The sequence below is a fragment of the Myxine glutinosa genome, chromosome 11 (assembly GCF_964187855.1).
Source record: "Myxine glutinosa chromosome 11, kmMyxGlut1.1, whole genome shotgun sequence".
NCBI lineage: Eukaryota > Metazoa > Chordata > Myxini > Myxiniformes > Myxinidae > Myxine > Myxine glutinosa.
This window is the reverse complement of record NC_136271.1, coordinates 23686749-23711140: the sequence shown is the minus strand read 5'-3', so window position 1 is coordinate 23711140 and position 24392 is coordinate 23686749. Positions and strand designations below refer to the sequence as shown.

Genomic DNA, 24392 nt, shown 5'->3' with positions numbered 1-24392 from the left:
GGACGCATTATGCTCATGATGGATGGATTTGTGAAGCTTCCCGTAAGGCTGTCTGCTCTCACATCCCCTACCAACACCGCAGTGTCCGTTCAGTTTAAAATAGTCAAACCTCTAATGCTTTTTCCGCATTAAGGCAACGGCCGTTGTTCCATCACTGACATTTCCCCTTTTCATGATCATCATATCGTCATTACTGCCACTTTCACATCTAAATGTCTTCATTTACGCCATGATGATCATTGTTACAAGTTTGACATCATGGATTAGTTCGGTATTCGGAATTTTCCATTTCCAATCACAGCACCCTCCGGATTTCCAAGTGCATTGGAGTAATTTATTATGTTCGCAGGAAAGCAGGATTTTAACTCTCGTGCTGACTTGCACATTGTTTACTAGACTTTGTTATTTACAGCCAAGAGATTTGTTACATGAACTACAATTTAAAAAGTATTGAATTTTTTATTTAAAAAAAGTAAAAAATATTTTACTTTTTCCAAATTGAAAAGTTTTTTTTTTTTTTTTTTAAATAAAAGACAATACGAAAATGAATCGTTTGGGAACCCTTCGTAGTGCAAAATGGTTACAGAAATGATGAGGTGGATCAACTTAGAAAAAGTCGAATGTCATTTTTATACAAGCTGTTTTTGAAGCTCAACGGTTAGGGTGGTTGGTTTGGGATCCCAGATTAAGGGTTAGGGTGGCTGGTTTGGGATCATGGATTAACGGTTAGGGTGGCTGGTTTGGGATCACAGATTAACGGTTAGGGTGGCTGGTTTGGGATCCCAGATTAACGGTTAGGGTGGCTGGTTTGGGATCCTAGATTAATGGTTAGGGTGGCTGGTTTGGGATCCTAGATTAACGCTTAGGGTGGTTGGTTTGGGATCCTAGATTAATGGTTAGGGTGGCTGGTTTGGGATGCTGGATTAACGCTTAGGGTGGTTGGTTTGGGATCCTAGATTAATGGTTAGGGTGGTTGGTTTGGGATCCAAGATTAAGGGTTAGGGTGGCTGGTTTGGGATCCCAGATTAAGCATTAGGGTGGCTGGTTTGGGATCCCAGATTAACGGTTAGGGTGGCTGGTTTGGGATCCTAGATTAATGGTTAGGGTGGTTGGTTTGGGATCCTAGATTAATGGTTAGGGTGGTTGGTTTGGGATCCTAGATTAATGGTTAGGGTGGTTGGTTTGGGATCCTAGATTAATGGTTAGGGTGGTTGGTTTGGGATCCTAGATTAATGGTTACGGTGGCTGGTTTGGGATCCTAGATTAATGGTTAGGGTGGCTGGTTTGGGATCCTAGATTAATGGTTAGGGTGGCTGGTTTGGGATCCTAGATTAATGGTTAGGGTGGCTGGTTTGGGATCCTAGATTAACGGTTAGGGTGGTTGGTTTGGGATCCTAGATTAATGGTTACGGTGGCTGGTTTGGGATCCTAGATTAATGGTTAGGGTGGCTGGTTTGGGATCCTAGATTAATGGTTAGGGTGGTTGGTTTGGGATCCTAGATTAATGGTTAGGGTGGTTGGTTTGGGATCCTAGATTAATGGTTACGGTGGCTGGTTTGGGATCCTAGATTAATGGTTAGGGTGGCTGGTTTGGGATCCTAGATTAATGGTTAGGGTGGTTGGTTTGGGATCCTAGATTAATGGTTAGGGTGGTTGGTTTGGGATCCTAGATTAATGGTTAGGGTGGCTGGTTTGGGATCCTAGATTAATGGTTAGGGTGGTTGGTTTGGGATCCTAGATTAATGGTTACGGTGGCTGGTTTGGGATCCTAGATTAATGGTTAGGGTGGCTGGTTTTGGATCCTAGATTAATGGTTACAGTGGTTGGTTTGGGATCCTAGATTAATGGTTAGGGTGGTTGGTTTTGGATCCCAGATTAATGGTTACGGTGGCTGGTTTGGGATCTTAGATTAATGGTTACGGTGGCTGGTTTGGGATCCTAGAATAATGGTTAGGGTGGAGTGTGTGTATGTTATGTGTGTGTCAGCTCTATTACGAGCCGAGCCTTAGCCCATGTGTATATATATATATATATATATATATATATATATATATACATATATATATATATATATATGTATATATATATATTCAGTCTAACAAAGTATCCTCAAGCACAATCTGCCTCAATTAGAAGTCTTTTTGGACATATAATTTGCCTAATATTGGTATCTGATGTGGAGCCAGATCGTCCTTGAGCTTGCAACGCTGTTCTGACTTTATCATGAATTTTAAAGGTGGATGGATGGAGCACACAATGGTTAATTCCTGGTCAATGTAAGACAATTTTTAAATCTCGTTTACCTGCAGATAGTCAGGAGTTATAGAAGTTATAAAACTTATTGGCCTCACTGTAAAACAATAATCGATTTCCATGAACCCACTCATTACACAAATGTATGTTGTCATTCTCGCAGGTAGAAAGGTCACATGAATAGAGGTGAATGAGATACAGGGTGAGCGGTCAGTATACCAACAATGGAGCAAACAGGTGAACAGGCAGACAAGAGACAAAGTTATTTTATGAACACTGCTTTGTATAAAACATAAATGCAATGCATGTCTATGTACAAAAAGTGCAAAAACTTGCTTGTGACCAAACCTGTTTCAAATGTGTACAAGTGCCAATAAATCACAAAACATGAATCAAGGCCCTAGTCTGCTTTGATATAGACTTGACCTGTACAGTCCACTCTGTCTTTGCCAGAACCATAGATCTGCATTCAATGATTAACATTTGGTTTTCACTTGAGTTCCATATTGTTGGAGAGGGGTGATCAGAAAGTTCTCTATGATCAAGATCAAGACAATCAACATTATTATTTAATACATATGCATAGATAATTAGGAAGAATATAAAGAAATATATATATATATATATTATATATATATATATATATATATATATATATATATATATATATATATATAATTGTATTATTTTTGTTTAAGTATTAAACTCGTACTATGTTAGCATGTCTTGGACTATTGTGAGTATCTAGATCATTGAACTATTGAAATGGCCATGTTTGTGAATCTCGTGATCTAATGTCCGATGTCGATGTGATTCTCCTAAGAGACTTATTAGGATCGGGAACATAAATTAGGCCTGTATGGACCAAGAAAGGCCATTTTAAAGATTAACATCCGATTATGTTTCTCTTTTTGGACGTTTCGAGTTTGTGGGCATTATACTTGCATTTGGCTGACAGGATAGCTTAGGCCCTAGAGGTATGCACACTCACCTCTGAGCTGTCTAGCCTTGGATAAAATCTCGACACAGCTATAAATTGCCACCTTTGATGTTTGTGTGCGAAGGCAAGGTGTGTGCGCCGTCCCGATCCCATGGTACCTTTTGTAAAGAGTATGTGAGTTATTGCTTTCTCTGAACAGATTAAAAGAATTTCTGCCCTGAATGAATGCTGGGGAGTCGAGGGCAAACCACCCAGCATAACATGCCCAAGAAACTGGTACCACAGACCTTAATGATGACGATATTGGTACTTGGAGTGTGCATGGGAATATTCTGCTGGGTTGGGATGGCCACCTCCACCTGATATATCCTCCCCCCCCCCCCCCTTGCTCCACAGGAGCGGTTGTATCTAGTCTGTTTCATTTTTATCCCACGCACGTGAAGCGATAAGCGTGGTTAAGCAATTGGTTCACCTTGTCTGTCTAACTTGAGATGTCATTCTATGATCGAGGAAGTACTTGATTTCAATTGAATTTTGTATTTTGATTATGTTACGGATTCGTCACTTCTGCGTTTGTTGTTATTATGTACTTGTAGATTTTTTTCGTTTCAGGTAATATTGTTGTTAAGATTTTTGTGTGAAATGGAGATGACTTTCGTAAAAGGTAAAAATAAATGTTTGTGAAGGAAAAAAGAAAAAGTGGCAAAGAAACCGGAAGAGGAGAGAGGAGATTGGAGGGAGGAGACGTCCATGAGAGAGATACAGCCGTGAGTCGCATCGAGGCTGCGAGCGGACTTTTTTGATATTGGTCGCGAATGAGTTGAGGCCTCCCGTGAAAGGGATTGCCCGCAACATCGTCCTATATTGTGATTGCAATTAAACCTGTGTCTCAGGTTTTATTACCAAGCGTGAGCTATTGTTGGCGGGGAAGCAAGAGCCTCCATTACAGGCCGATCTGCCATTTTTCCTCGAAGAGGCTGTCTGCCTCGTGCATTGTGCTTTGTTGTTGGGATTTCCATATCGACATCATTGTGTTGATCGCCGTTGCTTTCCATATCAGCTCAATTCCCATATCAACCTCTCACCTCGTAGCTCCTCGTCCGCCGCCGTACCGATACCTGCCTATTCTTGCCGTTCTGCATGACTTCAACATTCACCCCGTGTTGGGATTTGTGCACGGACTTTGGGGAATGTTGCATTCCACTCACATTGGTGTATCGTGAGTTTATTGCTTTGAGAGCATTGGAGAATGATGGTACCATCATATGTATTGTTCATTTGATGCAAGTAATATTTTCATTGTACTTTAATAGTGTTATTATTGTGTATGTAAGAGTTCTTAATACAATTACTTGTTTTGTTCTACAATTGCATTGGTGTGGTTATACCATGGTTTATTAGAACACTTAAAATAACAAATCTTTCTGCCGCGTTCCCTCTCGAGACTGAGGGGCACCGTAAACAGAGTTTGGGGAGGTAGCACGTAACAAATACTGTAGAACACATATCAGAACATGAACCTGTAGTTTAGAAGTACTTTGGTTCTGAAATTGGAAAAATGTATGGAATCTCATCCCAACCGTACATGTGCAGAGGAGAGAGATAATGTTTTTATTCTGGGTGCCTGTCTGGCAGTCAAACAAAATTTAAAACAAGTACAGATGCATTCAAAGTACAACGCCCTCATGCTAAATAAATAAATTATATCCTACTGTGCGGCATTGCTGGGGCACCTCCGCTGTACAGCACAGAGACGGTATTGGGAGGGAGAGGTGTCCAATAAATTGATTGATTAATTGCATAATTAAAATCAACAAATAATAATCATGAAATAATTTCTTAATCAATTGGCTAATAGCATACATCAACCACCAGTGTTTCATCCGAACCTGTAACGTTTTGAAAATTAATCGTCGTTATTTGAAAAAAATAGATATTGATTAATCATTAAATAATAAATCGATCAATTAATCAATAAATCAAAAATATATTTTATAGCCAAATCACTTGGTCATTGTCGTGTCTGAATATCAGCTGCCTAGCTCAAAAGGTGCCTGAGATATTGCCCAGATGAGAAAGGAAATAAATAAGACGTTTTTTAAAAAGGTTTTACGTTAAAAATCGAATATGGCTGCCAAACCATGTGACGAATGATGTCATAATTTTAATATTTCAATACAAATGGGTCGTAGATCATGTGCATGCAATTTCAGATTTTTAGGATAAGGCATTTGATTGAAGCATGTATGGCTGGTATACCACTTCACCGATGTCATCATTATCATGCGTTTGTTCCCCATTGGGAGTACTTGACAATGTGCCAAGTTTCAAATTTTTCCATTCAGCGGTTTCTGAGAAATAAAATGTAATTATTTGCGTTTAATCCAAGATGGCTGCCATACCACGTGACCTATGAAATCGCAATTATCATAAAAACACTACATGGGTGTCACTCCTACCTTGAAAGTTTTGTCTCAATCAGACATATGGTTGCTGAGACAAACGAGGTTTAGCCCGTATGGACATATGGACGGACATATGGACAGACAACCCGAAAGCATAATGCCTCCGGCCTCCTCCTCCAACCACCCTAACCACCTTCATGGGTGGAGGCATAAAAACTTTCTCTAGAGTTTTTACATTTTCTGCCACAGTTGTATTGTTTTATAATGCACTGTGTACAAAACACATCAATGACAGGATAGAGTACGCAGCATCCTTTGGACGCCTTACCCGTGCTCTTTCTTCATCAAATTGGAGGCAAGCCATGCCATCAAGGCGCTGCAAGTCCACCCAGCCTCGCCACGTCACACATACACCATTCAGGATCATGGGTGCTTGCAGGAACACCTGCCAAACCACAACATGTCCTATATCAAGCAAAATTGTCAGCAGCATCATCAGTTTGCTGACGCCCATTATCATAAATATTATCTGATTTTTGTTGTCAAACTCAGGCTACAAAGGGAAACATACAGTATGAATTGATGTCATATCTTCTACAAACTTTCAAAAACGTTTTACATTTCAAGCAAAGTTCACAAAAGATCAGGCCTTGCTTTATTATTATTATTATTTTTATTATTATTATTACTAGCAACGGTACCCGCCCTACGGGCGGGGCTTCAATTGGGAAGCCGAAATGAAAAGGTAAAATATCAGAAATTGAAGGCAGAATTTTTTTTTTTAAACGATTCATATAAACATCCGTGAAATCATATCACACGTAAATCATCAAAATCAAAACAGTATCTTTAGAATTTCAATAAAAACCACATCACTGTTCATATCGGTAAATATTATTCCATCGTGTTTCAAATCGTGATATCAACTGTACACTTTTCTTTAGGGAAAAGAATTGAATGATTTTGTACCTCTTCTTCAGCTTAGAACTTCAGGATAAACGACATTGTTGATAAAAGTTCCTTTTCTCTCTTTGAAGTTCTTGGCAAACATTTTTATATTGTCGCTGCTGCCAACGCGACTCATGGCGACAAAAAGATGTCCATGGCTGAAGAAATCTGTCTTTAGGTGGATGTCTACCTTTTCCAATGTCTGACCTTGAGCCTTGTTACTGGTCATTGCAAAGCAGAGTCGGACAGGGAATTGTTTTCGCTGCATCTGGAAGGGGAACAGGTTTTCGGATGGAATGATTGTAATCCTCGGTATGAAGATCTTGTTTCCAGCATGAGGCCCAGTAGCTAGTGTCGCATCGATGAGATTCGGCATCAGGTTGTCCATGATGTTACGACTCCCATTGCAGTGGCCATTTTTAGGGTCAAAGTTTTGCAGCAGCATGATCGGAGCTCCCTTCTTGAGGCAGAGTTTGTGAGGAGGCATTCTTGATGCGCATATCGAGTTAAGGAATTCGACTGGATATTGGTATCTGTTCTCTACTTCCATTATCTTGTCGCGTGTCGTTGTTTATTCGTATTTATTCGAATTGCACGAATATGTGAATTGTGATTGTGTTTCATTGTGATGTTTGTGCGGCGACGGGCGGTGTGTACAAAGGGCAGGGACTTAATCAACGCGAGCTGATGACTCGCGCTTACTGGGAATTCCTCGTTCGTGGGACACCGTCTCAAGCCCCAGGTCCCCATCACGGATGGGGCTCAGCGGTTTACCCGAGCCTGACGGTGAAGGGCAAGGTACACGCTGGCCCGTCCGGTGTAGCGCGCGTGCGGCCCCGGACATCGAAGGGCATTAAACGTTCATTAAACATTAAACGTTCATTAAAGGATTACGAAACGAAAAACATTACGAAATTACGTTCACAGCGTCACGTCAAACACTACCGTGAACACATACATCGTCACAATGAGAACATCGTTACAATGAACGTTATGCGAACGCGAATGTTATGCGGGAGTCCAAACCTGAGAATCCTGGAGACCAAAGCTGAAATTGGGAAAACTAAATGGCCTATTTTACTCCCAGGGGTCCCAGGATTACCCACCCAAAATATCTTTGCGATCGGTTCAGCAGTTTTTACGGCACCTTCGAACAGACAGACGGACATTTGGTGAATTATAGTAAGATTATTATAAATCTCACATTAAGGACACAGTCCAAGGGAATTAAATATTTCCGAAGAACAGATCTCCAGGTGATTTGTCATAAGACTGGTGATATCAGGGGTTTTGCTCCCCACAGATCATGTTGTTAAAAGTATATGTAGATCAGTGATTATGTTGAAAAGTTTCAAAGTATGAATTTTTGGTTAGAATGGTGAGATATCAAGGTGTGTTCCGTCCCCCGGATGGACGTTTAGCCGGGCGTCCCATCTGCCAGCATTAGCTGGTGGACGTTAAATAATCCCACTGTGTCCTTCGCGAAGAGTAGGCAAACTATCTCCAGTACCCTGAACAAATTCCAAATTGCTGCCTTGACTACTGCTGGGAAAGCAACGGCAAACCACCCAGTATTACCCTTGCCAAGAAACAGCTTTGGTAGCACCAACGCTCTGTAACAGAGTATGGGACATCGGCATCAGAATGGTGAATTTCGTTTGTTACTTGCGAAAATCGAAGATTTTTTCAAGTACGTATATTGGTTGGTCTTGTGCGTTATTACTTGCCGGAAAAGATTCCGGCAAGTATGTTGGTTTGTTGGTTTGTCTGTTTGTTTCCGGCAAGTATGTTGGTTGGTTGGTTTGTTTGTCTGTTTGTTACTTGCTGGAAAAGATTCCGACAAGTATGTTGGTTGGTTGGTTTGTTTGTCTGTTTGTGCGCAGTACTACATCTACATCGTTGCACATAGCATCGCCATACTTTACACACATATTTCTCTTGCCCTGGAATAGACTGTGCCCAATTTTGAACTCTCTAGGCACAAGGCCTCCATTATGACGTCATAATTCAACAATTCAACAAGTACAAAACTTCATCCAATCAAGATGCAATTTCCTGAGCGCCATGACGGCATAAACTGGTGCAGAAAAAATAATAATGATGAGTTCATCGGTCACGTGGTTCGGTCGGCAGCCATCTTCGAAAAACCGAAAAACTTTGCACCTCTATATCTCCGAAAGTGCTGAATAGAAAAAATTGAGACATGGCTCATTGTACAGAACTCTCCATGGGGAATAAAATATGTTAATGATGATGTCATAGGTGCCTCCATTATGACGTCATAATTTGACAAGTACAAAACTTCATCCGATCAAGATGAAATTTCTTGAGCATAATCTCAGAATAAATTAGTTTAGAAAACAAATAATGATGACGTCATTGGTCACGTGGTTCGGCCGCCATCTTGGAAAAACCGAAAAATTTGCACCTCTATAGCTCCGAAAGTGCTGAATAGAAAAAATTGAGACATGGCTCATTGTAAAGAATTCTCCATGGGGAATAAAATATGTTAAAGATGATGTCATGGGTGCCTCCATTATGACGTCATAATTCGACAAGTACAAAACTTCATCCGATCAATATGAAATTTATTGAGCATAATTTAGGAATGAATTAGTTTAGAAAACAAATAATGATGACGTCATCGGTCACGTGGTTCGGCCGCCATATTTGTCCAAAATGGCCGATTTAAAAAGTACATTCCGGCAAGTCCTCGGTCTCTGACCGATTTTTCATTCTGTCTGTTTGTTTGTTTGTCTGTCTGTCTGTCTGTCTGTATGTCAGTCACCTACAGGTCTCAATTTTCCACCGATCTTCATGAAACTTCACCAAATGGTAGAGTTGGTCATAAGCAAGAAGCCTATTGTTGTTGTGGTCAACATAGGCCAAAGGTCACCAACTTTGTCAAATTTCTAAAATCCTCAATTTTCATCTGATTGACTTGAAAGTTTATGAGGATTGGCTTATATTGACACTGAATTCAACCACCAACTATTTTTGAGGTCAACATAGGCCAAATTTCTAAAATCCTCAATTTTCATCTGATTGACTTGAAAGTTTATGAGGATTGGCTTATATTGACACTGAATTCAACCACCAACTATTTTTGAGGTCAACATAGGCCAAATTTCTAAAATCCTCAATTTTCATCCGATTAAATTGTAATTTTAAGAAGATTTGCATATCTGGTCACTGAATTCAACCACCACCTATTTTTGAGGTCAAGATAGGCCAAAAGGTCAACATAGGCCAGATTTCTAAAATCCTCAATTTTCATCCGATTGATTTGAAATTTGAACAGGATTTGCATATATGATCACTGATTTCGACCCCCAACTATTTTTGAGGTCAACATAGGCCAAAATGTCAACATAGGCCAAATTTCTAAAATCCTCAATTTTCATCCGATTGACTTGAAATTTGAACAGGATTTGCATATATGGTCACTGAATTCAACCAATAAGTATTTTTGAGGTCAACATAGGCCAAAAGGTGAACATAGGCCAAAAGGTGAACATAGGCCAAATTTCTAAAATCCTCAATTTTCATCTGATTGACTTGAAATTTAAAGAGGATTTGCATATCTGGACACTTAATTCAACCACCAACTATGTTTGAGGTCAACAAAGGCCAAAAGGTCAACATAGGCTAAAAGGTCAACATAGACCAAATTTCTAAAATATTCACTTTTCATCCGATTGACTTGAAATTTTAAGAGGATTTGCATATATGGTTACTGAATTGAACGACCAATTATTTTTGAGGTCATCATAGGCCAACAACTTATTTTAGGGATTTCACAAATATCATGCTATGCATGACATATTTCTTGTTTTTTTTATTTACTTATTTTTTCACTCGAGCTGAGATTGGGAATCTAGACCCGAGATGAGATATTACTAAGAAAAGAGCACAGACACCTGATTTTATTAAATCTGAGCAATATCTAAACTTATTGGCTTTGAGAACATCGTCCCAGTCAGAAAAAAACAAAAACATTTTTGTCATTGCTGACCGTCCTCTCCCCCAACCTCTATCACATACTTTCTCATTCTCTTATTTTTCATTTCATTTTCTCAAATTGCTTTATTTCAATTTCACTCCAATTCCCACCACTGCCACCGCCCTTTGCATCCGAATGTGTACATCGACCGACTCCCTTTACAAAGTGAGAAATTGCTCTTGACATTGTCAGAGCATTTCAAGTTGCTTTGAATGATAAGTTAACCCAGTGTTATTAAACTTATTACGATGAACTATTTGTAGTCTATATCTACTTGTCTTTTGTGACTATTTAACTGGTAATTCAGTGGAAGTAATTCAGATGTCGGTGTTATAGTCTCATCAGGCATCCGAAGAAGACTTAACATTCACTGGTATTGTTGAACTGCATTTTTTTCTTTATCTTGAGTCACAAAAAGTGCCTTGAAAATGATTATGTCGGACGGGGTAAGTGAATTGGCTGAAATAAAATGGATAACAATAAAAATAGATGGTTGACAAACGATGCCTTATGCCGGTGTACGGCGCGTCACGCGGGGCATGAGGCCAGAAATTTTGACTCCCGGCCAAGTGCCTCGCGCTAGCTCTTTGTGGTAATTACCTCCATTACTCTCTAAGCGTGCCTCCACTCCGACTCAGGAGGGCTTTCTGTAGCCTGCAATTGATTGGAGCGCGACGCAGGCACGCGATCCCGCAGTAAAACACGGGTGTGCAAACAGCCAGGCCTCCGTCAGGATCCTTCTGCCGGCCACTCAGGTGAAGCTTGAGCTGTAGTTTGAAACAGGTTGACCCGATTCAATAGGTGAAGCTACACTACCAGATGCAATTTGGACGGAGAGTATTCCAAGAGATCGCTGACGAGCTTGTGGTGTCTCCGTACTCCTAACGCGTGCCATGAGTGGTGACCCAAAGGAAAAATGGTGCATTTGACTTTCAGACTTCTTTTCCACATCATCGCATTAAACTCACAACTTTATTTACTTGAAAACTTAAAAGGCATCCCTTTGGGCCACACTTTTGCTCTTTAGTTACACCCATGGATGCGGGATGCGTTATTGTCTTGCATATGATTCTGACATAGATGTCGTCTTTTTCATGCCAAGGGAAAGGTTGTGAATACCCCAAGTCATGCCGATTGTCCTGCGGCACTACTACTTATTCTAACGGCTCCATTTAATCCCATCTTCTTGTGGGGGGTCGGCCGGGGAATCCTTATGATCTATGTCTTTGATGAACTGACTGGCCAGGCCTGACGTTTGACTGCAGTTGGCAGGAATTTGGAGTTTTGCCGCGGTATTGAGCCAAGTTCTTTTTTTTATTATAAAAAATTTTTTGGCATAGTGAGTCGAGGCTCGTCTAAGAGCGAACACATAGAACATAAAATAAAGGGGGCGGGAGACAAGAGGGGAAGAGAGTGGGAAGCACAACAACAGTAGAGAACCGGGACATCAGGAGATCTGTGGAAGGGAGAGGGCTGGCTTTTGCTGACTTTTCACGAAATACACCGTGGGATTTTTAATGTCTACCAATAATGAGTGATGGCACACCCATTGATACCCCGCTCTGCATGCGATCCCACGTTACATCAGGATGAAGGTTCATAGCTGGGTCGAGATACGAAACCAGGTGAGACAGCTCAGAGGATGCACACAAATTTATGATATCCTGCCAGCTCTTGGTTTCCATTTTAGAACTTGTACATGCTTTTATATATATATATATATAGTGCCAGAGTGCCAGAATCACACATTTATTCCGTTTAGGACAACAGATTGTATTTCATTCAACTCGATAATTCACAATCTCAAAAACATTCTTATACATTCTAACTTTCTAAGCTTATATTTGGCAAGTTTTGTCTTAGTCTTACAAACTGTAATCGATAATCAAGAATATATATATATATATATATATATATATATATATATATATATATATATATATATATATATATATATATATATATATATATATATATATATATATATATATATATATATATATCAATAATCATGTGTTTAAAATTACAAGTTATTGTAAAGATCTTCCTGACAAGTGGTTGTTGCTTGTACGAGACAGTCAAATGACCATGTTGTCAATGGCGACTGTTTCGCTAAATAAAATACAAATTGTGGTGCGTTATGAATCGGGGAGCTTGTATGAACAAAGCATTTTGGTGGTTGCTTGTGCACATGTAATAGGGGATCTCACCTTTCCTGCCTCACGCTCAAAGTCAACAAACTCTTGGCCTGGCTGTGCACGAGAGCTGACATTGTCTGACTGTGGGGACAGCAACTGAAGTGAGAGGTTTGTACCCGTTGCCACAAATGCCTGAGAAAGGACATGAGCCACATTGGGGAAAAGCAAACGATGTACAACAAATAAATATTACGTTGTGATGTGTTTCATAGATACTCTAAGCAACAATCAGAAAAAACTTTGTTATAAGAATATATACTGCATATACAGTCACGTGAAAAAGTAAGCACACCCCATGTAAAGTTTTGACTTTTTCAACATATTTCAACATACAGCTATTTGATCTTCATTTCAACAATATTGATAGATAAAGGTGATATAATATAACAAATATCATGAAACATTTACATTTTGTAGTCCATTGTATAATTTAGATAAACATAAATGCAAATTTAGCATGTGGAAAAAGTAAGTACACCCCTACATTTATCACTACTTCAAATACCTAAAATTAGAATCAGGTGCACCAGCTCAGGTGCAAGTGATTAGAACATCGTTAGAGAGGATCTTGGAGGAACCTGTCTTATTTAAACCTCAGACATTTCGTTTGGTTTGCTCTTTGTTGTTAAAGTGTGCGGTGTCACCATGCCTGGATAAAAAGAGCTCTCTGAGGACGTCAGAAAGAAGGCTATAGATGCGTACGAGTCTGGGAAGGGATTTCTAAAGATCTCCAAACAATTTGAAATCAATCATTCGACTGTCCGGAAGATCATCTACAAGTGGAGAAGATTCCAAACAACTGCCAACTTGTTCAGGCCAGGCCGCCCCAGCAAGTTCAGCCCGAGAGCAGACCGCAAGATGCTGAAAGAAGTCTCTAAGAACCCCAGAATGTCATCACGGGACCTACAGGTAGCTCTTGCCACTGTTGATGTCCAAGTGCACGAGTCTAACATTATAAAGAGGCTGCACAAATTTGATCTACATGGGAGGTGTGCCAGGAGGAAACCTTTGCTGTCCAGAAAGAACATCAGGGCAAGACTAAAGTTTGCCAATGAACACCGAGGCAAAGACCAGCACTTCTGGAACAATGTGCTCTGGACAGAAGAGTCAAAGGTAGAGCTATTTGGCCACAGTGCCAGAAGACATGTTTGGCAAAAACCAAAGACAGCATTTGACCACAAGAACCTGATACCAACTGTAAAGCATGGTGGTGGAAATATTATGGTTTGGGGCAGCTTTGCTGCATCAGGGCCTGAGCAGCTCACCATCATATAATCCACTATGAATTCTTCATTGTACCAGAGGGTGCTTGAGGATAATGTGAGGCCATCTGTCGGAGAGTTGAAGCTCAACCGAAGGTGGACCTTGCAACATGACAATGACCCTAACCATACCAGTAAATCCACCAAGGAATGGCTGAAAAGAAAGAAATGGAGGGTTCTGGAATGGCCAAGTCAAAGCCCGGATCTAAATCCCATAGAGATGTCGTGGGGCGATTTGAAACGAGCTGTGCATGCAAGAAACCCCTCAAACATCGCACAGCTGAAAGTATTCTGCATGGAGGAGTGGGAAAAAATTTCTCCCAGTCGATGTCAGAGACTGGTAGACAGTTATAAGAAACGCCTACTTGAGGTTGTTTCTGCCAAAGGGGGCAATACCACCTATTAGAGCCAAGGGTGTACTTACTTTTTCCACCTGCGAAATTTGCATTTATGTTTATTTAAATTATACAATGGACTACAAAATGTAAATGTTTCATGATATTTGTTATATTATATCACCTTTATCTGTCAATATTGTTGATATGAAGATCAAATAGCTGTATGTTGAAATATATTGAAAAAGTCAAAACTTACTTTTTCACGTGACTGTACAGATATATATATATAATATATATACATACATACATACATACATACATACATACATACATACATACACACACACATACATACATACACACTAGAATATAAAACCCATCACTTCACTGACGGAAATATAAATCTTTGTGTGATTGCGAAAAAAAATATATAAAATCAGTTGTTCTTTATGGGAAAATAAAATAAAGCGGTGGATACTGGCCTAGCTGTACACTCAGGGAGCGAGGAGGGGACGATTATTAATAGGATATTAATAACAGCCTTTTTAGATACCAACAACCAACCAACCACCTTTGGAGGCCATTTTTCCCCGCAAAGCAGGGGTTGGCCTTTTTCGGGCACCATGGTCCCCTTTTTGAAGCAATGTTTTATGGCCGGATGCCCTTCCTGCCGCCAACCCTGTTAGTCACCTCTTGCGACACACAGGGAATTACCAGTAAATTGGTACTCAATTTGCTGACCTCAGAAGGATGACAGGCTGAGTCATCCCCCCTGGCATTAATTCAGCGATGACCGGGATTCGAACCCAGGATCCTCGGATCCCAAGCCAGCACCTTAACCGCTCAGCCAACCCCAGGCTAAATATGGCAGGAAAGAAACTGAAGTCTCCTCGTCTCTGCTTTCGTGGACAACTATACAGTATACATGCTAAAAAAAAAACGTGCCTTTCCTTTTCCTCGGCATAGCTGCGATGACTAATCTACAGAGTAAGGACAAAAAAGGATTCCTGGGGGATCCTGTCCTCTGTGCAGGGATAACCAGTATCGCAAGTTGGCTTTTGCATATTCAACACGTGTACCCATATGCTTATCAATATATATATATATATATAGCTTCACAAACCTTTCCGGGAATTCCCTGAATCCAGTGTAGCTGGTTTTATCGATGAAATCCATTTGTCCGTTCTGAAGTTATAACACGAGAGACAGACAGACAAACAGACAGACACAGCTACTTTTATAATACACTAGAATATAAGACCTGTCGCTTCGCTGACGGGAACACTAATCTTTGCGTAACTGAAAAAAAGGTTGTTTGGTGTTAAAAAAGACATTAAATGAAAGAAATGGGGGAAAATGTATGATTTGTGTTCGTGCAGATTTGGAACGTGGTGGATAAAACATCTTTGTAGGGAGAGGGATAAGTGGTTATGTTCACTTCCTGAGAGTGGTTTCATTGAAATCCGATCTCAAGTTAACAAAGAAGGATTCCTGAGAGATCCTGCTCTCCGTGCAGGGATAACCAACAGTTTTGCAGTGTTGGTATTTGCTGTTTTGGGCACGCGTATCCATGTACCCATAAAAGAAAAAATAAAATAAAAGAAAATAATTGTAGATATATAATTTTGGATCAAAAACATTCCACGGAATGACCCGAATCCACCGTCGTTTGATTTATTGAAATCTGTTAATCCGTTCTCAAGTTATAACACGACAAACAAACAGACAAACAGACACGGCTCCTTTTATAATATATATATATATATATATATATCAGTCACTATGCGACCTTCATATCATCAGTGGAGAACCGCCAGCAAGGTGTCCCATACAGCTGCTGCTGCACCTTGACCAGTGTCCCACCTGCTGCACCATATATATATATATATATGTTAATGTTTCTTTTTCACTTGAGCAACGCCAGATACTCCAGCTATAAACACTTACCGTATTTTCCCGTGTATCAACCGCGGTTTATTACCGACGGGAAACCCCTAAAAAAAGGGGGTGCGCTTGATACACAGTAACAGAAAAATTTGTGCATTGAAAAACTGTCACTGTCAAACTGTCAACATGGTAAACAGGATGTTTTGCATGGGACATTATGACGTACCTATTGTCTAACCAACGCCGCGGGTAGGCCACATAAAAATAAAAAGTTGTCGAGCATCCTTTTTTCTCAAACGTTCGGGTAGGGAGGGAGGTTTTTATTTTTATTTTTTATATTTTTTTTCCTACTTTCCATTGAGTTTTGTTGACATGGAAAAATATGAAATAAAGACTCCTTTCTCCTCAAAATGATTTTATTTCTTCATTCATCGGGTTCCGTCCTGTGATCCGTGGCCGTGTCTGCAGCCAACACAAATTTGAGAAATGAGCCAAGAGTCTTTGTCACATCAGAAACTTTGCAAGCTGGTGAAACCTTCGTCATGTCGGTTTTACTGGGGCCGGCGAATACTTTGACAAAAGTACCGCGTGTATCGTCAGGCAATGGCTCCCTATCCCCATCATACTTGCCGTCTGAGAACTCTGCATAGAGGAGTTGCCGGCAGCCATCATCGAGCGGGCCTTCCTCAAGTGCTGCCTATCTAATGCCCTTGATGGCACTCAAGATGACATCATCTGGGAGGATGAAGTGGCAGTGACCGTGGATGGAGAAGAGGATAACGACGACGAGGATCTCGCCTACCCAGACTCGGATGATGATCTTCGTAATGTCTTCCCTGAAGAAACGGATGACGAGGACTTCTTCGGATTTTAGAGCCTAAACCCAACGGCCCTTTTCAGGGCCCCACATTGGCAAGAAAGAATAATTATGTTTTTAAATCTCTTTCAACTCATTTCATGTATTTTCACTCTTTCTATGTCTTCAGTTTCTCTTTCCTTTCATCATATTTCGCTTTCCATTTTATTTATTTATTCTCTTCTCTTTTTTAAATTTTCCTGATTTTATTTTTTTCCCCCTCAAAAAATTTTTTTTTTTTTTTTTTAAGTCGAAAATCGGGGGTGCGGTTGATACACCGGAAAATACGGTATATACTTTACTGGGGGTACAAATACAAATACAACTTTGTCTGGGGGGGTAACATAGGCTATGTGGCCGCGGCCTTATTTGGGGGTGTGGGGGACCAGGAGAGGGGCGTCAATTCTCTATGTAAATGTGTACCGTGTAGCGCCACCTGGTGATGGTGGCACAGGGTATTAAGATTTCCTTTTTTTACCTGTGCAACACTGAGGTTATGAAGCATTCTTTGCACAGGTAAATTTTTCCTCCTCCCCCCCCCCCCCATCCCCCAAAACGGAGGGGCCAGTGAAAGCCACCCCACCCCCCAAAATATGTATATCCACTCCCTCTCCCCTCCCCCTTCCACTCCACCCACTCCCTTCCTCACTCCTCCCTTTCCTGCTCCCCCCCCTCCCCGAGTCTCACGGGGTCGGAGGCTCATGGGATGTGTATGCTTGGCCCAATGGCCCATCTTCCATGAACCGGACAGTCAAGCCGAAGGTTCGACTGGAGCTGGCAGGAATTTCGCCACGATGTGTGGGATCTTCAACGTTTATCAACTATTGCTAGCAGATAGGTCCCCAGATGTACGTTCAGGTGCACTTATTGATGCAACGCCATGTCCACGGAGCGCCAGGGTGACATTTTATTGTCTGCCTGGGAATCCACCCCAGACACACACAGCTAGTCGTGTGTTCTCCAAGATGATGATCTGCTTTCAGCACTGTGTCTGTTCAAGAAGGCAGATAATGGCCTTCTGGTCGCATTCCCTCTGGCCTACCCGTGGTAGATTGTTTGTAGTGCTTCAAGTATCAAAAAGATGTTAAAATACTTATTGTACCTCCTGGTGTGTGTGTGTGTGTGTGTGTGTGTGTGTGTGTGTGTGTGTGTGTGTGTGTGTGTGTGTGTGTGTGTGTGTGTGTGTGTAATCAGAAATAACATGGACAAACAACCGTAGGTTAGCAACCATTGCACAGGCTTGATGGGCCTAATGGCCTCCTGTGTTGCAGTTCTTTGTCAGGTAACTCACATTAACCATACACCTCCTCCCCATATTCTCTCACGTGGCTCATGCCTGCGGCCCTCTCTACTTAAATGTGGCTTTCTCAGAGGACTGCTATTAAATCGAATATGAAGGTAATTACAGAAAATCAGAAATGTTTGGAATTCTCATTCTTCGAAGCTTGGTACAAGATATATGAACCACCAAATACCAAATACAAGATTTCAGGATAACCCTCCCCAAGCACACTTCCTTCCAGGTTTCCAGTTTCTCCTTCCTGAGATTTTGCGGCTGCAGCCATCTTGTTCCCCTTGTGTGACCTCCTCCTTGCCCTCATCCCTCGTCTCGCCAACTCTCCCTCGATTTTGTCCCTCATCCTGGCTGTTCTTATGTTTTTCCCCTCTCTAATGTTGCTTTTCTTATCTTACGATCCATTCTCAAGCTCCTCCATGAGCCTCGACTTCGTATACAAAAAAGAGGAAGTTATCATTCATGTGCGGACAACCTTCCGGACATACCCACACTCACCAACACACATTTCTGCTTAAAATGCCTGTTAAAGTGACACCAACATCCTAAAAGCTGATCAAATTGTCCCAGTGTTTAATCACAAATGTAGTAAATCAAAGGATTGTCCATACCACGTCTGAGCGTCCGTCCCGGCATCCTGTCTGGAAGCGCATCTGCCTCTCCTCAATCGGACGATCCCGGTAACCTGTATACCGTACCTGCAAAAGTTTCACAATAATCTTACTACGTTGCTTCACATTCAATAATGTTCGTAGTTCACCTTACCTTTGTACTCTAGTAGCTCATGGTGGTTGAGTATGCACTTTATTGTACAGACCTAAACTCTTCAGGAATCCACTAATTGAAGGTCCAGGAACAATATTTGGTTGGTAACACATTTGCCACTGACGGCGAAATAGCTGAAATGGCCATACCCCTTTTTGGGCCACGCCCCCTTTTTGCCGTGACTGTATCTACAGAACCGTTGGACCTAGGAGGTTGCCCGACCACTCAAAATTTGCGCAATGGCCACATTATGGGGGGTCAGTAATACATTTTCATATCCAAAAGTCAATGGTTTTTAAGATAATTGCCAAAAACCGATTTCAACATGTTACGAACTACAATTGTATGATACCACCAAGGCCACAACATTATATGACACTTATACCTTTTGCATCATCCTATTTTGGAATTTACTTATTTGGATTTCTACACTTTTCGCCTTTACTACAGCCACAAAACGTGACACATTTAATGTTCCTGTCTCTGCAAGTGCACGTTTTGGTACTCATACATGCTCTTGGGCATTTGCATGGAGGAGGCAGGTCATCGGGCCTGCACGATACTGGCAGTATCACTGGTGTTATGCCAACGTCCGTTGCTTCATACCCATACTGGAGTGGATCTGGTTTGGTGACGGCAGGAGTTGGGGCTTGCAACCACATCTTACACTGAAGAAATGCTCGCTTTATGTGCTCTCGTAGCGTTGATGAACAGCACACAAGCTGGTTGAAGTCCAGTTCTTTCTTGGAGTTGTGGTACTGCTCCCATCGATATTCATCGAAAGTGGAACAGTCGGTCTTCTTTAATCCAGACACAAGGAACTTTTCAGCATTGCTTGTTATCTGTGGTGACAGTTCTTCTACACCAAACCCTTCCAGTAGGGAGAGATCGATGGATGCTTTCAGGCCAGACAGCTTTGGACCCACCTTGCTGGTACTGTCGCAACCGCTGAGAGCATGAATGGCTGGGAGACACGACACCAAACCGTTGTCCAGTTGATCAACCAACATGTGGACTGGTACAGTTTTCTTTGTTTTCCGGTTACCAAGCTTCACGTACAGCTGTACCGATACAGCCTAAAACAAACTCTTCATAACTCTTCTCACCAATTTCCAGGCATTCAAGTAATCCGTCGACAACCTCCTGGGGAATGTCAGCTCCAGTAGAGATGTTCTGAAGTCTGATTCCAGCGTCGAACGGATTGTTGATGGATTTTATGTAATCCAGAAGGGCCTTTGCACGAACATGGCCAATCTTCGTAGAACTTGGATTGAACTCATGGTGTAGGCTCAGCTCACTGTCATCTTTGTCTCCCAAGTTGCACCATTCCAGCAGCTGTGCCACATGAAGATCTTTCTCATGCTTTAGGAGATTCCATAAGGCTACTGCTTCTTTCTGTCTGGTCATCCCAATGATACCTCCAGCAACCTTGGCGGGTTTATTGTAACACTTCTCGAGTGCCATGTCAAATCCTACTGCACTGCCTTGTCGGGTAGTGTGGTACATCACCCATCCACCATCTGTAAAGCATCTGTAGATACCCGGGAACTTCCTTTGTAGGTCCAGGCAATCTTCAAGGAACAGCGTACCCCATCTGCTATAGTTTGTCCGGCCAAACCCGAAGAACAAAGGCATGCACCTCCGCACAGCTGAAACGAAAAGATGCCAATCGCCTTGCCGAATAGAGTGTGTCAGATCTCTCAGGATAGGATACAGCTCATCCAGAAACAAGCTCCAGTACCTCACATTCTCATTACAGGCCGTTTCTTTCCATTCGGTGAAATACTTCTTCAAGTCTGCATGTAAGATCTTGCTTTCTTCCCAAATCTCTCTGAACTCTGTATGGTCACTATCTAAAGCCTGCTGCATCTTAGTTTCCATGGTCTCTATTTGCTGGTCTAATTCACAACTAGTACTGTCCTGGTCAGGTTGAAACTTCTCAAACATAAGAACTGTCATCACCTCTGATACAAGACTCATTCCCTCCTTGCCTTTGCAATAGTGACCTCCAGTCATGACACTATTCTCTACAACGAGCTTGCCAAAGGCTTCAGTCTCAATCAAAGCCAGATCAATACCGATACAGCCTAAAAACTTCCCAAGGCAAGCGATGACAATCTTCTCCATGTGAAAAGGTCCCATTCCAAGGAATATGTTACCAAACTGATCTGGCTTCAACAGCTGGATTGCAGGCTCAACGACAAAACACCCATGACCGGAATTTCTAGCCATGTCTAGACTCTAGTCTAGACTCTAGACTAAATTCTAGTCTAGACTCTAGTCTAGACTCTAGTCTAGTCTAGACTCTTCAGGAATCAAGTAATTGAACAATAGGAACAGGAACAGGAACAATTACGAATAATATTGTAGTTCGTAACATGTTGAAATCGGTTTTTGGCAATTATCTTAAAAACCATTGACTTTTGGATATGAAAATGTATTACTGACCCCCCATAATGTGGCCATTGCGCAAATTTTGAGTGGTCGGGCAACCTCCTAGGTCCAACGGTTCTGTAGATACAGTCACGGCAAAAAAGGGGGCGTGGCCCAAAAAGGGGTGTGGCCATTTCAGCTATTTCGCCGTCAGTGGCAAATGTGTTACCAACCAAATATTGTTCCTGGACCTTCAATTAGTGGATTCCTGAAGAGTTTAGGTCTGTACAATAAAGTGCATACTCAACCACCATGAGCTACTCTAGTATTGTCACATTTTCGAATCATAAGTTCTCTGAGCTTGAGATGTTAGTTTATCATAATATCCTTACAGTCTCGTAACATTCTGATATGGTGGCACCTTGTAATAACATTCTGATATGGTGGCACCTTGTAATAACATTCTGATATGGTGGCACCTTGTAATAACAGTCTGATATGGTGGCACCTTGTAATAACAGTCTGATATGGTGGCACCTTGTAATAACATTCTGATATGGTGGCACCTTGTAATAACAGTCTGATATGGTGGCACCTTGTAATAACAGTCTGATATGGTGGCACCTTGTAATAACATTCTGATATGGTGGCACCTTGTAATAACAGTCTGATATGGTGGCACCTTGTAATAACATTCTGATATGGTGGCACCTTGTAATAACATTCTGATATGGTGGCACCTTGTAATAACATTCTGATATGGTGGCACCTTGTAATAACAGTCTGATATGGTGGCACCTTGTAATAACATTCTGATATGGTGGCACCTTGTAATAACAGTCTGATATGGTGGCACCTTGTAATAACATTCTGATATGGTGGCACCTTGTAATAACAGTCTGATATGGTGGCACCTTGTAATAACATTCTGATATGGTGGCACCTTATAATAACAGTCTGATATGGTGGCACCTTGTAATAACATTCTGATATGGTGGCACCTTGTAATAACATTCTGATATGGTGGCACCTTGTAATAACATTCTGATATGGTGGCACCTTGTAATAACATTCTGATATGGTGGCACCTTGTAATAACAGTCTGATATGGTGGCACCTTGTAATAACATTCTGATATGGTGGCACCTTGTAATAACAGTCTGATATGGTGGCACCTTGTAATAACATTCTGATATGGTGGCACCTTGTAATAACAGTCTGATATGGTGGCACCTTGTAATAACATTCTGATATGGTGGCACCTTATAATAACAGTCTGATATGGTGGCACCTTGTAATAACATTCTGATATGGTGGCACCTTGTAATAACAGTCTGATATGGTGGCACCTTGTAATAACATTCTGATATGGTGGCACCTTGTAATAACATTCTGATATGGTGGCACCCTGTAATAACAGTCTGATATGGTGGCACCCTGTAATAGCATTCTGATATGGTGGCACCTTGTAATAACAGTCTGATATGGTGGCACCTTGTAATAACATTCTGATATGGTGGCACCTTGTAATAACAGTCTGATATGGTGGCACCTTGTAATAACATTCTGATATGGTGGCACCTTGTAATAACAGTCTGATATGGTGGCACCTTGTAATAACATTCTGATATGGTGGCACCTTGTAATAACAGTCTGATATGGTGGCACCTTGTAATAACATTCTGATATGGTGGCACCTTGTAATAACATTCTGATATGGTGGCACCTTGTAATAACATTCTGATATGGTGGCACCTTGTAATAACATTCTGATATGGTGGCACCTTGTAATAACATTCTGATATGGTGGCACCTTGTAATAACATTCTGATATGGTGGCACCTTGTAATAACAGTCTGATATGGTGGCACCTTGTAATAATATTCTGATATGGTGGCACCTTGTAATAACATTCTGATATGGTGGCACCCTGTAATAACATTCTGATATGGTGGCACCCTGCAATAACAGTCTGATATGGCGGCACCTTGTAATAACATTCTGATATGGTGGCACCTTGTAATAACAGTCTGATATGGTGGCACCTTGTAATAACATTCTGATATGGTGGCACCCTGTAATGACATTCTGATATGGTGGCACCTTGTAATAACATTCTGACCTCTGATGCAGAAATCTAATCAGTCCATCATCTTTTCATCATAATATATACTTATACAAAATAAACTCAACATCAAAATAAACATCAAATTTTTAGGACACTCATTGAAATCCTCCACGCAAAAATGAAATATATTTGAACACAGAGGTAAAGTTCAGTTACCTTTACTAAACACATGTCAATAAACAAGAGGTTGCCTCAATGAGAAAAAAACAAAAAGCATGAACATCACAAGGGGTGGTGCAACAAAAGTCACAGCACTGCAACACAAAGGCACGCACCTGAATACAGTCAAAACAAAATGACACAGGAATGGACACAACACTCCTAACAGTCAAGGACAATGACAGCAGTCCTCAATATCGTGTGTGTCCTCCCTGAGCTGTGATGCAGGCTGTACACCTCCGACGCATGCTCTGTACCAGGCGTCTGATGCGGTCCTGGGGAAGTCTGTCCCACTCCTCCTGCAAACCTTGAATGAGCATTTGCCGATTGACAGCCATTGATCTCCTCGATGCAAGACGTCGACCAAGCTCATCCCATAAATGCTCAATGGGATTGAGGTCAGGGGAATAAGGCATCCAAGGCACCACTTCAACACCCTGCTCCTGGAGGAAGTTGGTGGTCAGGTGAGCAGCATGGGGTCGAGTGTTGGGTGAGCAGCATGGGGTCGAGTGTTGTCCTGCTGGAAAACTGCGATGTCAGGATGATCCTGGAGAAATGGCCGCAGATGAGATCTCAAAACTTC

At 41.4% G+C, this 24392-nt stretch overlaps 1 protein-coding gene and 1 long non-coding RNA gene across 6 annotated transcripts in view; one reads left to right on the top strand and one right to left on the bottom strand.

Annotated features, from left to right (window-relative positions):
• The window catches only part of LOC137436495 (core-binding factor subunit beta), an 88186-nt gene that overhangs the window by 56211 nt on the left and 7583 nt on the right, over positions 1-24392 (bottom strand). For 2 of the 5 annotated variants that reach the window (XM_068130337.2, XM_068130339.2), the window contains exons 2-4: positions 18996-19082; positions 12760-12879; positions 5927-6043 (exon numbers count right to left, since the gene is read on the bottom strand). In XM_068130337.2, the coding sequence (XP_067986438.1) occupies positions 5927-6043; positions 12760-12879; positions 18996-19082 (324 nt within the window). The remainder of the gene's footprint in view (positions 1-5926; positions 6044-12759; positions 12880-18995; positions 19083-24392) is intronic. The other 3 variants (XM_078786488.1, XM_068130340.2, XM_068130341.2) reach the window with 2 other exon arrangements.
• Positions 2458-24392, top strand: part of LOC144894246 (uncharacterized) — a 28151-nt gene continuing 6216 nt past the window's right edge. The window contains exon 1 of the long non-coding RNA XR_013624925.1: positions 2458-2490. This is a non-coding gene — a long non-coding RNA (uncharacterized LOC144894246). The remainder of the gene's footprint in view (positions 2491-24392) is intronic.